Source organism: Phalacrocorax carbo, chromosome 1, assembly GCF_963921805.1.
Source record: "Phalacrocorax carbo chromosome 1, bPhaCar2.1, whole genome shotgun sequence".
Lineage (NCBI taxonomy): Eukaryota > Metazoa > Chordata > Aves > Suliformes > Phalacrocoracidae > Phalacrocorax > Phalacrocorax carbo.
The window spans coordinates 95,861,311-95,876,541 of NC_087513.1; the positions used below are offsets into that span (position 1 = coordinate 95,861,311).

General features: G+C 36.9%; 1 protein-coding gene across 6 annotated transcripts in view; it reads right to left on the minus strand.

The window, feature by feature from the left end:
* The window catches only part of CBLB (Cbl proto-oncogene B), a 136,112-nt gene that overhangs the window by 18,707 nt on the left and 102,174 nt on the right, over positions 1 to 15,231 (minus strand). For all 6 annotated transcript variants that reach the window (XM_064467902.1, XM_064467870.1, XM_064467878.1 and 3 more), the window contains exons 11-13: positions 11,380 to 11,565; positions 8,774 to 9,139; positions 6,075 to 6,169 (exon numbers count right to left, since the gene is read on the minus strand). In XM_064467902.1, coding sequence (XP_064323972.1) covers positions 6,075 to 6,169; positions 8,774 to 9,139; positions 11,380 to 11,565 — 647 coding nt within the window. The remainder of the gene's footprint in view (positions 1 to 6,074; positions 6,170 to 8,773; positions 9,140 to 11,379; positions 11,566 to 15,231) is intronic.

Genomic DNA, 15,231 nt, shown 5'->3' on the forward strand with positions numbered 1-15,231 from the left:
GGCTAATGGCCCCTGAGCTGAACTACATGCTACATTACAAGATACATCTACTTCATACATCATTTAGGGAAGTTCTTAAGGACTATTAGGAAATATGAGAAGGGAGTGGACATTCTTTTCCTGTGGTCTAATTAGTTTGATTTTATCGTAAGTGCAGCTGAAACGACAGGCCAGGCCTGTCTCCTCGTTTTTAACACACGAGCAGCACCTGACTCACACAGCACACTTCACAAATGAAACTGTGTCTTTCACTATGTACTGTAGATGATGCAGCATGACTTCAGAACAAGCAGGTACTCTGTGAACAAAAACGAATAACTGACTACCATGAGTACTAGCCAGTCACTAAACAAACGAACGTATGAATAAATAAATGAAGGGAGAAAGAAAAAGAACAGAGAAAGAAGGGGGCAGATGTGCTGCTTTTGTTTGAATATATTCAAAGCCTAGAGCTCCCTAGATACTGGTAGCTACTCAGACTTAACTCTTCCTTCAATCCTTCACTTGTAACAATTTGTTACAATTAACTTGTAACTTTTCCTTCAATCAGCAAGGTACTTTTGACTTCAGAGACAAGCTCATGACAGATGAGAACCCAACTTCCTTTGCAAAGACACACTAGCCAAAGATAGGGGGAAAGAAGATTTACGGCACTGAACTGCAAACTATATTGCGGTTTGCAACCACCTTCTGTGGAGGGAGCAAAATTTCACACAGCAATGCAGCGTGTAATTGCTTTTTTAATCTTTGATTTCAGAGATGGACAAGAGTTTTGTGCCGCTGCTGTACCGCCATTTAAAGAAGAGAAAGCAAAAATGAACTGGGACAATGAGAACTCTGTAGCATTCTCAGGTAGACAGTTGAAAGGCCCACAAAGAATATATTTTCTCATTTTTGTGCATGTGCAATCATTCTTACGTGACAATCCAGCATGCTCTGGAGATCTTTTTGTATATTAGTATATATAAGCCTGTGTTTTTTGAAAACAATCACAAATTGAATTGCTGGCTTCTGCAGATAGCAATTTTTGCAATATTAATATCTAGACCAGAAATGTCCAATGCTGACCAATGCCGAATGCCCAATACTGACCAAACCAGGTTGGTAGTATCGGTTGAAGCCCTCTTAAAAGGCTGGGGAAAAAACCAACCAAAACCCCCCTTCTCTGAAGGCCCTATCCGAAGCTGGTTATAGGAGAGATTTTGATTCCCAGAATACTGTGAATTAGGTTAATTTTTTAAAGGAAATCTACTGAGAGCCTAATCATCATCTGAACTAAGTACAGCATTATAATAGCTAGTCTTACCAGCTTCCTGATAAAAACAGTTCTCAGACAGGAAAGCTGGAGGATTTACTTACTGACAATTTACAAATTAAATAAATTTGCTATACTCAAGGAATACAAAAAAAGTTTTCCCCTCTTTACCTAGTTCACGTCCCTGCTTTTTTCCTTATTTGTTCAGTAGACACAAGAACCTAACTTGTGTTACAACAAAGCTACACCTTTATTCACAGGATACCAGTGTGTATACATACGCCAAAATCAATTTCCCAACATTATCGCACTGCTGAGAAATTGTTACCGGTTTGGAGCTATTATTAAAGTTCCAAGACATAAGTTCCAAGTCTCCTGCTTCTGGATACTGCCTAGCCTTAGACAAGTCCTTGACACTAGTAAAGTCTCTGTTTCCCTACCTTCAAAGTAAGGAAAATATTTGCCAGACTGTAAACATTATTATGTGATTAATATTGGAAAGGTGCTTTTGATTTGTAAAGCAGTAGAAGAGTTAGAGTACTAACATATAGCTAACATACTCTCCAGTAAAGTAAATTTAAGAAATTAAAATTAAAATAAAAATTTAGGACAGTAAGTTGTCCCATACTTACATAATATTTTATTAACATTTCAGAATTCATATTTTTTAAAAAAATTATGTCACTTTTCCAATTTACTCCAGTTGTAATGGTATTTGACTCCCAACATCTTTTGCATTGTTCTGCTAGATGTCTATCCCATTTTCTCCATGATTATTGAAATGACTTCAAGATCAAATAGTTTTATTAAATCTCTATTGTTCTAAGAGTAACTTTATTGTTCTACACAAAACCACCTAGTAAGATAAATAGACAAATATTTTACAGTTTTTTGTAACTAAACAGATGAACGTTGTCATTGTAAGCGAAGACATGAAACACTTAGGCGTCTGTTTATCAAGCTGGTGAAATTTTCTATAAATACACTTTTAAAAATTTAACTGCTCTTACATCTTTAGATGATCTGTGTACAGAGTAATATAAATCTGACCAGTACCCTGTATTTATATACTCTCTAGTTCCCCCTCCTACTCCTTAAATGGAAATATTTTAAAATTGAAAGTCAGAATTACATTCCGGTAAGTGATGACTTTGTATTTTCTGGTTTGTTGAACAGACGGCTAGATATCAATCTCTCTTATCCTACTGAGCACCAAGGGCCAAAGGCAAAACAGGAAAAGATGTGGGAATTCATTTTTCTCAAGCCACTTAATTTCACACTTATTTTGAAGTATTCCACGGAAAGGTTCCCCTTCCATCATTTGCTGGTAAACCGATTCACGGAACTGAGGCACGATGAACTTGCAGTCCATGTATTCCAGTCCGGATCAGGACTGTGCTTTTGAAATGAATCCCTTTAATCTCCCCACTTGCCATGCTTTGATTCGCACTGAGAAGTGCACAACTTGAATACTTTTCAGATTAAACTAAAATACATGATACACTCCAAGTGTGCCCCTACTATGTCCCGATTGCTAAAGACTGTTCACATTCATGGAACAAGAACTACAGCTAGTTGAACTGCTGCTCCATTACATGTACAGTACAGACGTCAGGTCCTTACTATCAACCCTCTGTCCTATGCAGAGTACTACTTGCTAGTGCAGACAAAAGCTTTAATCTTGTAAGGCCTCAAGCAAACTCTGCTTCAGCAAAGTAAGTGTTAAATTATATGGACCACATGATCCAGTCAACACTTGCCAATTGCCCTTGAATGTGCTCTATCCTTAAAACCAAAGTATGTATAAAATAGTTCACCTTCTTTCATAGAGGAGAACGCAGGTTTCTATTTATCACAGCGTAAGCCTGCAACGCAGCGTGAATTACCACAGAACAGCTGATGCATCCAAACTCAGTGGCCTGTCAAACTATGAGCTAAGGGCACGTTGTGTCCTCCAGAGCATCATCCCTCAGATCTCTAGAACCTGCACGCCAGCAGAGCTCCTCCTAACACTGCTGGAGAAGTGCCATGCCAACGGCTGATTTCAAGGGAGCCAGGATTTTGAAGCCACAGTTGCCTTTAATGGAACTATGATTTCACCTTCAAAGTTTCTAAGAAAGATAGAAGGGATAGCAAGAGAAGTACCTTTCGGTGCTATTTTTCCCTCAACTACCTCAAAGCAACTAGATATTCCTAATGTATCTATAGAACACAAAAGGTATTTGGATGTCTCATTACACACTCAAAAATAGACACTCTCTCACAGAAAACACTGCAGTGCTATAAAGCACTTTTGAGACAAAGTGGGTGATTTTTTTTTTTCTACTGATGTAGCAAAATGGGACCTACTCATCGGAATAAAACAAACAGTATTTAATGTGTAAATTTCTAAGTTTGGGGGAATAATGGTTCTCTATCTTTGACAAGTTTTACTTATTTTTTCAATAAGAAAATAGCAATTTGATCAAAGCTGCTAAAAATAATCTGACATAATTACAGCAGTCCAATAAACAAATAACTATTTTAACATGTAGGGTCGGCAACACAGTGGCTGAGCAGAAAATAAAAATCATATGCTTGGTTAACCTGAGTCCAACAATTCATTATTAAAGTATAGTTAATAATAAACAATTTAGTAACATGAAAATAAATTGGCATTGTTTCCAGAAAAAAGCCACTAGTGTTCTTCTATTAATGTAATTTAGTAAAGAATAAAAGGAGAAATGTCATATTTGTCATGCCTTATTCAGTAAAAACTGACCAAACACGTTAAGTAGGGATATTTTAGGATCATGAAGTTTCGACTAAGGTTCATGTTGCCTCCTCATCATTTCATTGACCATTTCATTCATGGTCAATGTAGCCTTCAGGCAAACCTTTGAAATTACAGACTTATTATAATAACTAGAAAAAATAAAATGCCTGCAGCTGTATGAAACAAACTAGCTCTCAAGCAACAACTCTGCAGAGATCAGAAAGTAGGAAGAAAAATAAAAAAAATAATAAAAAAAGGAGAAACTTGCACCAGATTGATTGCAATAGCACAGTTGTGGAAAGCAAGAGTATTTTGGATCAAGTACAGTTCAACATATTTATGAGGGCTTAGTGCAGCCAATTTAATGGGAGGAAAAATACACTGTAAAAATATTCTCTCCGACAATTCAAATGAAATCGTGCTAAATATTATTTAGGTTATTTTTTTGAAAGCAATTGTTGTGGTTGGTGGAATTATTAAACTTTCTATTTTTGAAGGTATTTGAAGATAACCCCCAGTTATTCCACGTAAATATTGCCGCACACTATTTCTTCATGAAGCAGAATGTTTTGTTATTTCAACACTATGAAAAATAAAAATAAGAAACTTCCTTTCTCCAGAATTCAATTTGCTTTGGAATATGAAAGTATTTAGTTTGTCTATCAGAGTTATTGCTTTCTCTTTCTGACTGACAGGGTGTGGAACATCCCAGGAGTTGCATTGTATCATGGAAGGAGTAGTCAGTCCAAGGGGATTGATTACATGAGGTATCCAAACGGTACTCTTGTGATACCCGATCAGGTTACACAACAACATTCAATTACAAAACTGTCTGAATAACATTCTAAAATTTGCTTCTGAACTGAAAGTAAACATGGAGAGATTCAACTTGGCAATTACTTCACCTGAACACATGCTTCTGAATGAAAAAGTCAATGCTCCCCTGCACCTTTATTCTAGCACTTAGGAAGAAAAAACCCAGCATATTAATGAAATGCTGAAATATATTTGCCTTTTGTGTTACCACTAACTGAACAACAATGGGAAGAGTGCTGAAGGTACGGCAAAATTATAACACTAATGGGAAGATTCTCAGTATTAATATATACTGACTGCCCAATTATTTTTATTTAACAGCAAGAATCACATGGAGTACATTGGAAAGAAACTGTAGGATAACCTCAAGCATTGCTATATGCCCCGATTTCCTTACAAAAACACAAAAAATTGACAAACTGCTTCATAGCACTCCCAAGCTTTCTATTTTAAATACCTCTTGTTCTGTAGAAAAACCTGTGTGATTCAAAGTCCAAAGATACTCGCTAAACACAGCAACATCTTGGTACCACATAAACAGCCATGTTATTGGAAGACTACGAGTAGTCTGCAACTTGAAACGACAAAATTTCCCAAACGACATTCTGGACCTCAGGTAGGTGGGCTCCATTTAAAGTGGATACAAAATGTTTTTGTTTGTTTGTTTGTTTTGTTGTGGGTTTTTATTTGTGGTTTTTGTGTTTTCGTTTGGTTGATTGGGGTTTTTTTTCTTTCTTTCCTTTTTTTTTTTTCTTTTAAACCCACAAGAAAGAGAAGATACTGGTGCAAACCCTGGATAAAGCTTTATGTGTAGGAAGCCCAGAAAGCATGACTAGATTAGAGACAGTACGCACACATATTACACCCTTTATCCTTAGTACTTTCTCTTGAATCTCTCATCTCCTGCAATAAATAGCTCTGATCACACTTCTGTAGTAGTAGTGGAAGCAAAACCAGACAGTGTCTGCTCCCACTGCCAAATGCCTGCGAGCAAGATCTGCCACAATTTATTCTCTGTTCCTATAAAAATGTAGTATGTTCATTTAACATTAGAACTGCTCCCACTTAATCAATACAATTTATGTTTCCTTTGTAAAGCCACATTAGAGTTCATGGAAAATGTATCACCAGGTTATATTAGTTCATTTTATTTGTTTCTTTTTCCCCGTTTTTCTTTAAGCACCAGAGAACCAGTGCCATTATCTAGCATTAAATAACCCATTGCTTTTGCAAATAAAGTTAACTTACTTTATACTAGGGATGATGGAGGCAGCTGGAAGAGGGGGTGAAAGCCGTGGAGGGACGTCATATTCTTCATTTTTCAGATGACCATTTGAAAAGACCTAAAAATCGCACAGGTGTTACAGTGAGTCACTCCTCCCATTTATCACCATGGATGTTCATCAACTAGTTATTACAAAATAGACCTTGAGAAGATTATGGATAAAGGCTTTCCTAGAAGTTGACACTACAGAGCTATTCTCTGCAGTGACTCTCGCATACCTGTTTTAGCTCACCGCATTTGGGACCTGTAGAACACATTAGTTTAAAACCTCACCAAAAGAGGGAGTTCCACATCATGGTTACTAGATGGACTACTCAGTTACAGCTGAACTGCTTGGGGGGAAATTAAGATTTCAAGACTGCAAATCAATCAAAGTAAGAGATGTAAGTACAGTGGGAAAACAACAGGTACAGAATGCTAAATATATTAATGTTTTTTAGAACTCTGTGATACAGTGCCTGCCAGAATCCAGTCCTTACCCACAACATTGTCTTCCTGATTCTTGGCTTTTACCAATAGCAAAAAGATGATATTACAATTGATATATGACTCATGGATGAAAATTCATTAAGTATTTCCCTAGTGAATGTGCATACAGCCTGAAACAATAATTCAGAGTTGTCAGTAAGCTATTTAACCAAATAGCTTAGGTCTATAACTTGAAGATGAGAGGTTGGACTCGATGATCTTAAAGGTCTTTTCCAACCTATACGACTCTGTGTATCCAAATGGCATTTGGTTAAAGAAATACATATGTAACTTCTCCAGACTACAGTGGCACTTCTGCACTGAGTGGTTACTCTGATTTGCGAAGTACGCATTCCATCAACCTCAGTACTGCACCAGACAACTGGAATGCTATATGAAGATATAAACCCAGTATCCTTTTAAAAGCAGATGAAAAGCTACAGCATTTTAAACAACAGCCTAGCTGTAAGTAAAATTTTGGTGGTTTGCCTCAATGCTGGTAAAGCGACATTTTAATTATATATATAACATCATGGACTTCTTAAGCACCTTTCATCATATATGCCAATGTTCTTTACCAATACTCATTGAATTTCTGTAACATACTTTCAAAATAACCAAAACATCCATATAAAAAAAAAATTAAATAGAGATACAAAGGTTAAATAGCTTGTGACCTTGGGAAAAGCAAATAGAGAGGAAAAATGGATGATTGATAACTACCGTGACTTAACCACAAATCCATCCTTTTTAGCACTACCTATGTAGTCTTCAAGAGGAACAAAAGAAAAAAAAAAAGACTAAAAGCAGCTTTTAATAACCTGCTGTATGAATAAATTATTGAGCTGCTTGATAAAACTGATTAGAGCTGAACTAGGAATTTTTCTTAGGCCATCACCACTTGATCTCTTTCCAAACCTTCACCTCCCCAACTGTACATAGCCTTCCAAGTTGTCTGAGGCTGCCGAATACTAGAGCTACTCCCTCTACACTCTCTTCCCCAGATACCTTCAATTAACACATAGAAACAATCCTTCAAGGTTTTTGATAAAAGAAACACCATAGTTATATACATGCATACTATTCACTGCAACCAAGGACAGGAAAACATGTTTCTCCTGTGGGTGACAAGCAGATGCTCCCTAGCCAAACCAAGCTAGACAATCAGTGGAAAGGTTGCAAGTGACACCTCTGGATACCCTCAGCACTGACAATGGATTATTGGACATTACACCGGACAGTTGTGCAAGAGAAGTCCAAAGCTGCTACAGACAAATTATAACAACGTGCAACTCCAGCAGATGGAGTTCTGTTTTAAGTACAAAGGAGGAAACATACAGCTACAGACATGTGTATTAATATAAACAATTGACAAAGAAAAAGGGAGTTGCAATGCTAATTATCCCAAATAAGGCTTAGAGTACTGATGATAAGACCAAATCAAACTGGGGTTGTGCCACTGAGCACTTTCAAGGATGCTGCGCATATAGCCAGTGTTAAAAGATACAATAAATAATTCTACATTCAGCTTCGCTTTGGATGTATTTGTTTCCTCTTTCTTAGGGTCAAGGCAGGTTAGAATTTTTCCATTAGAGTATACCGAACATGATTACTAATTTAATGCTCTTTTGAAAATAATGTTTTATTGCTGAACAACACAACTGACCTGCAGAATATTAAATCTGACAATTTAAGTATATTTGTACACATCATCTGTATGTATTGCATACACTAGAGATTGAAGAGTTTCCAGGTCTTCACCTCAACTATGACAGACATAACTGGAATATCTACTATTCCATCAGCAAATATATACACGTTTTTGGCATAAGACACTTCCAAAGTGGACCTGAGATGCTATGTAACTATATTACTGCACACAGTGCTATATTATCATCATGCACCAACGGTGTGGATAATTTGCTAAAAGAATGTAGCAAATCTAGAGTTTTCTCTCCAAGCCATTTCTGAAGGTTTCATGTTAAAATTGTCACTTAGACCCCCACGTACTGTTGCTTTACAAATTACAGTATTTAACAATTTCTTTATGACCAGCTTATTATTAAATATCAACAGGAAAGATTCAGAAACAGCAGATCAGCACTGACCAATATAAACAGTACCTTAGTCAATGAAGGCCAGCACTGCAGTAGGGAATCAAATTAGGATTCTACACATTCAACTCATTTCATACCTTGGCACCTTCTGCAGGCAGCTCGTGACGCCTATGTTTCCTCATAAATCCTGGATCAGAACTTATGCGGTTGTGCCTTCCATTTATGTTTGAAACTGCAGTCAGTCCTGGTTTGGGAGAAGCATCACTCCCTATTCGACATCCTGCTAACTGACTCGTCCCAAACACGTCTCTGGGACACCAGCCTTCAAGGGGCATCGGCTGGTCTCTGGAAGGCACGCTTTCCGGATGATGGAGGTGTCTACTTATCCTGTTGTCTGGTGGAATTGGAGGGGGTCTTTCCGGTGGAGGAGGTGGAGGATCACGCAAGGGAGGTGGTGGTGCTGGCAGAGGTTTGTCTTGTTTCCTCACCATACAAGGAGAAGACTAAACAACACAGTAAGTTGAAAAAAAAAAAAAAAGTTAACATATAGGCATGCATATTTCTCTCATGATCAATTATGGCTTTACCATTTCTAATTGGGATATTTTTCAAGGCATCACAAGAGTACTTTCAAGTAGGTTAAATGTTAGTCTTGTCTCTGCATTCTGCAGACAACCTGGCCTCTCTTCAGAAAGCATGCTCCCATTTCTGCTGTTGTATGAGTAACCCAAGGAAGGAGGTGGATGTGTGAAAAGAAAACTGACTGAGGCAGATTTACCTGACCCATAACTTTTTTACAGAATCCTTTGCTTTGATCCTTTGAATTGCTTATTTAGCTGCTGAAATGAATTCTGAGGAATGTCTGGAAAAAGCTGAAAACCAAGTTACCAGAAAAGGAGAAAACCAAAACTTATACAGGTAACCGTATAGCTTCTAAGAGCACAAATCTGATAAAACCTAAACATTTTCCCTCGGGGCGAGTTACTAACAGCATTTTACAAAGTAACACTTGGGCCAGGTCTTTATGAAATGCTTTTCTCTTACCACCAGCTACCATAAGAAATACAGGCAAGATGATCTCCCTTGGAAGGTATAATTTTCATGGACTCTGGTAAGCCTGCATATTATTACCACTTGAAGAAATGGGAGTCCACAGAAGTTTTAAAGAATAGTGTTTGCTCTCACTTCACAAGCTAGCCCATTATTCTTTGAGAAGCACCTCAACACATTCCCTAGATAGAAAATGAAGTTATTCTGCTGGCAGGTCTATTCATATAAATAGGACAGTATATTAAATAAAGAAGTGTTTAATTCAGCTGCTTCTGAAGAAAAATAGTTATTCTCACTGTCAAGGCAGGAACATAATGGGTAGGTGCAGATTTTTTGTTAGAGCTTATAGTTATAGTTTTTCATTACAGAAAAAGAGTTTTTGACTGAAGTAGTAGCCTTGGCAGGTCTAAATTGTCTTTTATTTTTTTTTAATATGAAGTTTTTAGAAATATGAAATTATTCCATGTTGCCCCCATCTTATTTCCCTTTCACCCCCAACAGTATTTTTTTTTCAAGAAAAGTTTCAAGATAAAAGCCAGCATTTTTCAAAATAATGTCACTGAAAAATGTATAGCAATATTAATGGTATTTCTGATTTTCTGGTTTTTATAAGACATGAACTTTGTAAAAAAACACTATTGTAAAATTAATTTTTGATGGCTGTGCCAATAATTTAGCATATATCCTCGATGTGTTATAAATTCCCTTGTATAATATAAAAAATTATTAAAGGAGCTTACAGAAACTGTTCGAACTTCTAGATTTTCCTCTAAATTATGAACTGCTAGGATCTTAAAGAGAGGTTGATTTTCAAGCTTGAAGTAAAAACATGACAAAATAAAGAGGGTACTTCATCTTGGATTATTACGAGCACACAGGTTTCAAGTCATGTTTTGAACTTGAATTTGAATTAATCATCTATAAATCAAAATTTAAATCTAATTCCCCCTCTCTATACAGCAATCACAACAAAATGATCAATTCATAATAGACAGCAAGAAACAGTATTTGTTCTCATTCATGCTTATCCACTCAAAAAATCATTAACTCTTTACCATCATTAGTTTCACAAACCACAGCATATGATTTGTTAGCTATAGAGTCATTATTATTTCCCTTGAAACTTGAGTCTTAATATATGCAGTTAAGGTTTTGAAAGCAGTGTATCTGCACGTATTTTTCTTGTAAGGATACTGTGGAAATTGAGCATAAATCATCATCAGAGCTCAGCATACAATTTAAATGAGATAATGACCTTAAAATCTATTTTCAAGAAACTTTCATTTCTATTTATTTTCATGAATCAGGGTTTATTACAGAATTGATCCATTACAGCAATGTGTTTAAAATTCTCACCATAACCAAGGGCAATATAACCATCAGACAAACAGAGGTCACATTCGACCAAAATAGACATCTGACTATGTAAGGTACTATGCAAAGGGACAGGCACTTGCCAAAGTTAACTGAGGGAGATAAGAGATGTCATCAATGTGGATCTATCTCAATTTTTGCTAAACTACAAGGAATTAAAGTTCTTCTGGACAGAGAAATCTCCTGAAAAAGAAAATACACATGGAAAATTTTATAATACTCTATCTTCCAAAATAGCAAAGCAAGCTCACCTTGAAAACAACCAAATACAATTTCTCAGTATTCGTATATAAAGAAATAATGGTTCAATAAGACTTACCTTTGGTGATCCAGTTGGGCTGGCACATGGCGACCGTGCTACTCCCTTCTGAATAAGATCCAGACGAGGAGGTACAGGTGGAAGACTAAGATGTGGGATTTGCAGGGGGTCTGGAAGGGGTTTTCTTCTTTGTGCAAGAGGGGAAGATCCTGGGGAAGTCACTGGTGAATTCTGCCTCTCATTGCACTTCAACACAGAAAAAGAAAATATTACTAGCATTTACCTGATGACCAAGTATACAACTTCCATTCCATGACTAAAATATTTGATACTTGTCAGGTACTAACTAACACTCATTTATCATAATGGTCACCCTGTTGCTCTTAGTTAGTAGACAGTATAGGTATTCAGATTATGGTACTTAAAAAGAAGTCAACAAGTCATTCTACCTCAAAACTAAGATCCATGTTCACTTGTGATGAAAATAAAAGTATATATATTCCAGTAATTTCTTTAAAAACCAAGCAATCATTGCCATACAAAAGGAAACAATCCCAAATGTAGACATTCTACTGTAATACTGCTACTCTTGATGATCTTTTTATTCATAGAGAGTACTCTGCCAAAAATTCTATACCTGTCTTTTAAAAGCTGGATGCCTATGATATTGTCTGTTAACTACAGCCCATTTTCAAATCATACTTCCATAGAAAATGGAACGTATCTGTCTTCTGAAAACTTACAAATCAAAATCATCAGCAAACCAGTAGACAAAGCAGTTATTTCTTTCCTCATTTATTTGCTGATTTACAAAAATCATTTTAGGACTATTCAGGTTCCCATTTTAGCAAATACTAAATTAATGGCACACACACACTTAACCATCATCTTTTTTTTTTTGGTTGACTTGTCCTTTCAAGTCTTTCATCAGAACCAAAGATTTCAATCCTCAATACAAACTCCATCCATTTTTGCAAGTAGCTCCTGAACCTCATCTGGCTGAAGTTTAACAAACACAGTTGAGTTGTTTGCATAAATCAGTTAAAGTTACTTCTGTGAACCCACTGTATTTGTATCAGTGTACTATAAGCAAACCTGGATGTTTATGCTGTTCTTTGCTTCCCCTGACAGTAGACAGGAGTACCTGGAAGAGATTCACACCGAGCATCAGCCTCAGGCCACTTGTGCACTGAGGCATCCCAGTATTCTCACTATACAACCTGCCTACAGAGGCTAACAATCTGCCGTTTTCTTAAAGCAAGCATATAAAATTGCTCACAAAAACGCACCCATCTCTAAACGAAATCACTTTGATGAAAACCTTTCCTTTCTTTTTGTAAGCTTTTTCTCACCAATGCTATACATCCCATAGTGATGACAGGGATGGGACTAGGAAGTTCTTTAACAAGGTAGACAAGTAAACAACGCTGCCTTTCTTTACATATAGTGACTATGTTAAAGGATCTGAAAACTTCATAAATTGCAGAGGAGATCCAGGACAAGAATCTAGTATACTGACTCCTTACCCAATGCACTACAACTTAGTTTAATATTCTGTCCTATACAATTGGGATTGCTACCAGATTTCCTTCTGGAATAGGAGCTACCACAGTATTACTGGGTAATGCTGCAAGAAAAAATGAGACAGAGGAGTGAGGAGGTCTGGAAGAGCTAGAAGGCTGAGGTCGAATTCCATTGCCAGACAATTTTTTTTTTTTTTGATACGTAGGGTCTTACCACTTGGTCTACATGTGTAAGCTCGGTGTCACAACTACACATTCAATTTCAAGAGACTGAGCAACTCAAGCTTCTTGCTCTTCATGGCTACCAGAAGCTTCCCAGTTTCTCGTTTTTATAAAGTGGTCACAATGTTCATATTAAATAGCTTGCATATAATCCTTAAACTTTCTTTGTTTCCTTTAACTGGTGAATGTTCCTGACCTTGAGGATAACCACATGAATGACTGTGAGGTGCTTAGCCTCTCTGAGCATTATGGAAAGTTGAATAACTAAGCTAGATATGTATCTCACAAGCATGCCCGAGCAACCATAATTATAAAATAACTATAAACTGAATGTCAATTCATTTTCCTTAACAGAAAGCATCTAGCAGTTAAGTAGCATAATAAACACTGTATGATTTAATAGCATTAGTTTTCAAAGTTTAGTTATAACTCCATCAAGCATTCCTAAAAGCCAAGAGCCATGTAATATAATATATTCAATGCTTCGGCTTCAGCATCAGACAGAAGATTAATTTATTTCCCAAATTGTTTGAAATAGAACCAAATAAGGACGTGTCTCGTCTCCAAAAAGATACTATTATTTAAAATAAACAAAAGCGTTGCAGTATGCCTCCACATTTTAGGTGTTACACAACACACTGTGTCTCAGCAGGGAATTGCTCCGGAAGATCTAAGAAACAGTCCTATATATATAATAGGAGTTGGACGCAAAGAGTACGAAAAATAGGAAATACTGAAAACAGAGTACTGGACAGGAAACATTTGTTTGGAATTTAAGATGTTCTAATGGTCATACTATCACATCAATTAACTCGACTTCCTGGGAGGGTAACCTGACAGAGTCTCAAATGTCACACTGTGTGTAGTTATGGGAATCCACAGCTAGATGAACAACATTGCAGTGACAGCATTTTAAGAATATCCATCACTGTTTCTCTACGACAACCTTCTCTTACACAGTTCTGCTCGACAGAATCACTAGTCAAATTGATAGGCTCTACCCTCAGTAAGCCCAATGGTCTCATCCATGTGAGAGTTATTTTCTCCTGCCGTAACAACAGCTCAGCTCCAGCAGAGACAGAAATCATGGAAATACTCACTTTTAAAACCCACTGGGGACTGATGTTATTTTCAGATTTATGGAAACTAGTGGCTGAAAGACACACCTAATATGTAGTAGGCAATAACAAAACTAGAACAATGTGAAAATTTATTTAAAATTCAAGATTCTTAGAACATGACATGGTTTTAATCCTGTTGAAACAGGAGATTAATTTATGTCCAAAACTTCAGGTTCCGTATATATTTGGTATTTATTAATCTCAACCCACCATATTCCATGAATGATAAATCACAACTGCCAAAATGAAATGGAAATTCTTCCAAGTTTTAAGTGTGTGAAAGGACTTCAATTTAAGCTTACATCAATGCCTTGTTTCAAAATAGCTGAACTACTATTGCCTACAGACTCACTGCTATCAGAGCATGCTGTGGCCCCAGAGGTTTCAAAAAGAAACTGATGATGGCCAACAGGTCAAAGAGTAAATTTTGAGGCATAAGGAGGGGAAAAATGCAGGGGGGGAGGGGGATGGTGGGGGGAATAGCTGATAGCAAAAGCAGTTTCTCCCCCCTACAAGGAAACTTAATCCTTGTCACTGCTTGGTGCTGAAGAGAGAATGCTTTGCCAGGAGAAACTAAAAATTATGATTCCTTGTTTAGATCTACTGAAACTAAAAATAAAGCAAAGAAAACCAAATATTCCACACCAACAAACAGGTTTTCTTCAGCATTCAGTATCAGTTTTCCACCATATTCCCATTAAAAAAAAAAAACAAACAAACATATTTTTCTTGCCCACCCCCATCCAACCTGTCTACCTGCATCATTTCATGTTTGTTGACAGCTAGGCCAACAAGATGGCCGCGCTTCACGTGGGCACCAGGGCATTAACAGACATACATAATACCTACTCTTTTTGGCCGTCTCCCTAAGGACGGAGAGATTTAAAGTTTTTCTGTTTGTCACCTACTGGAGTTTTCCGTATATTTTCTGTTGACTGGAAATAAAGCAGCAACGAGGGCTGCACTGCGACAAAAAGATAAAACGAGCAAGCAATTAAGACACAAACTAATACAAATGAACTGGCAGTGACAGAAGACAGACCTTC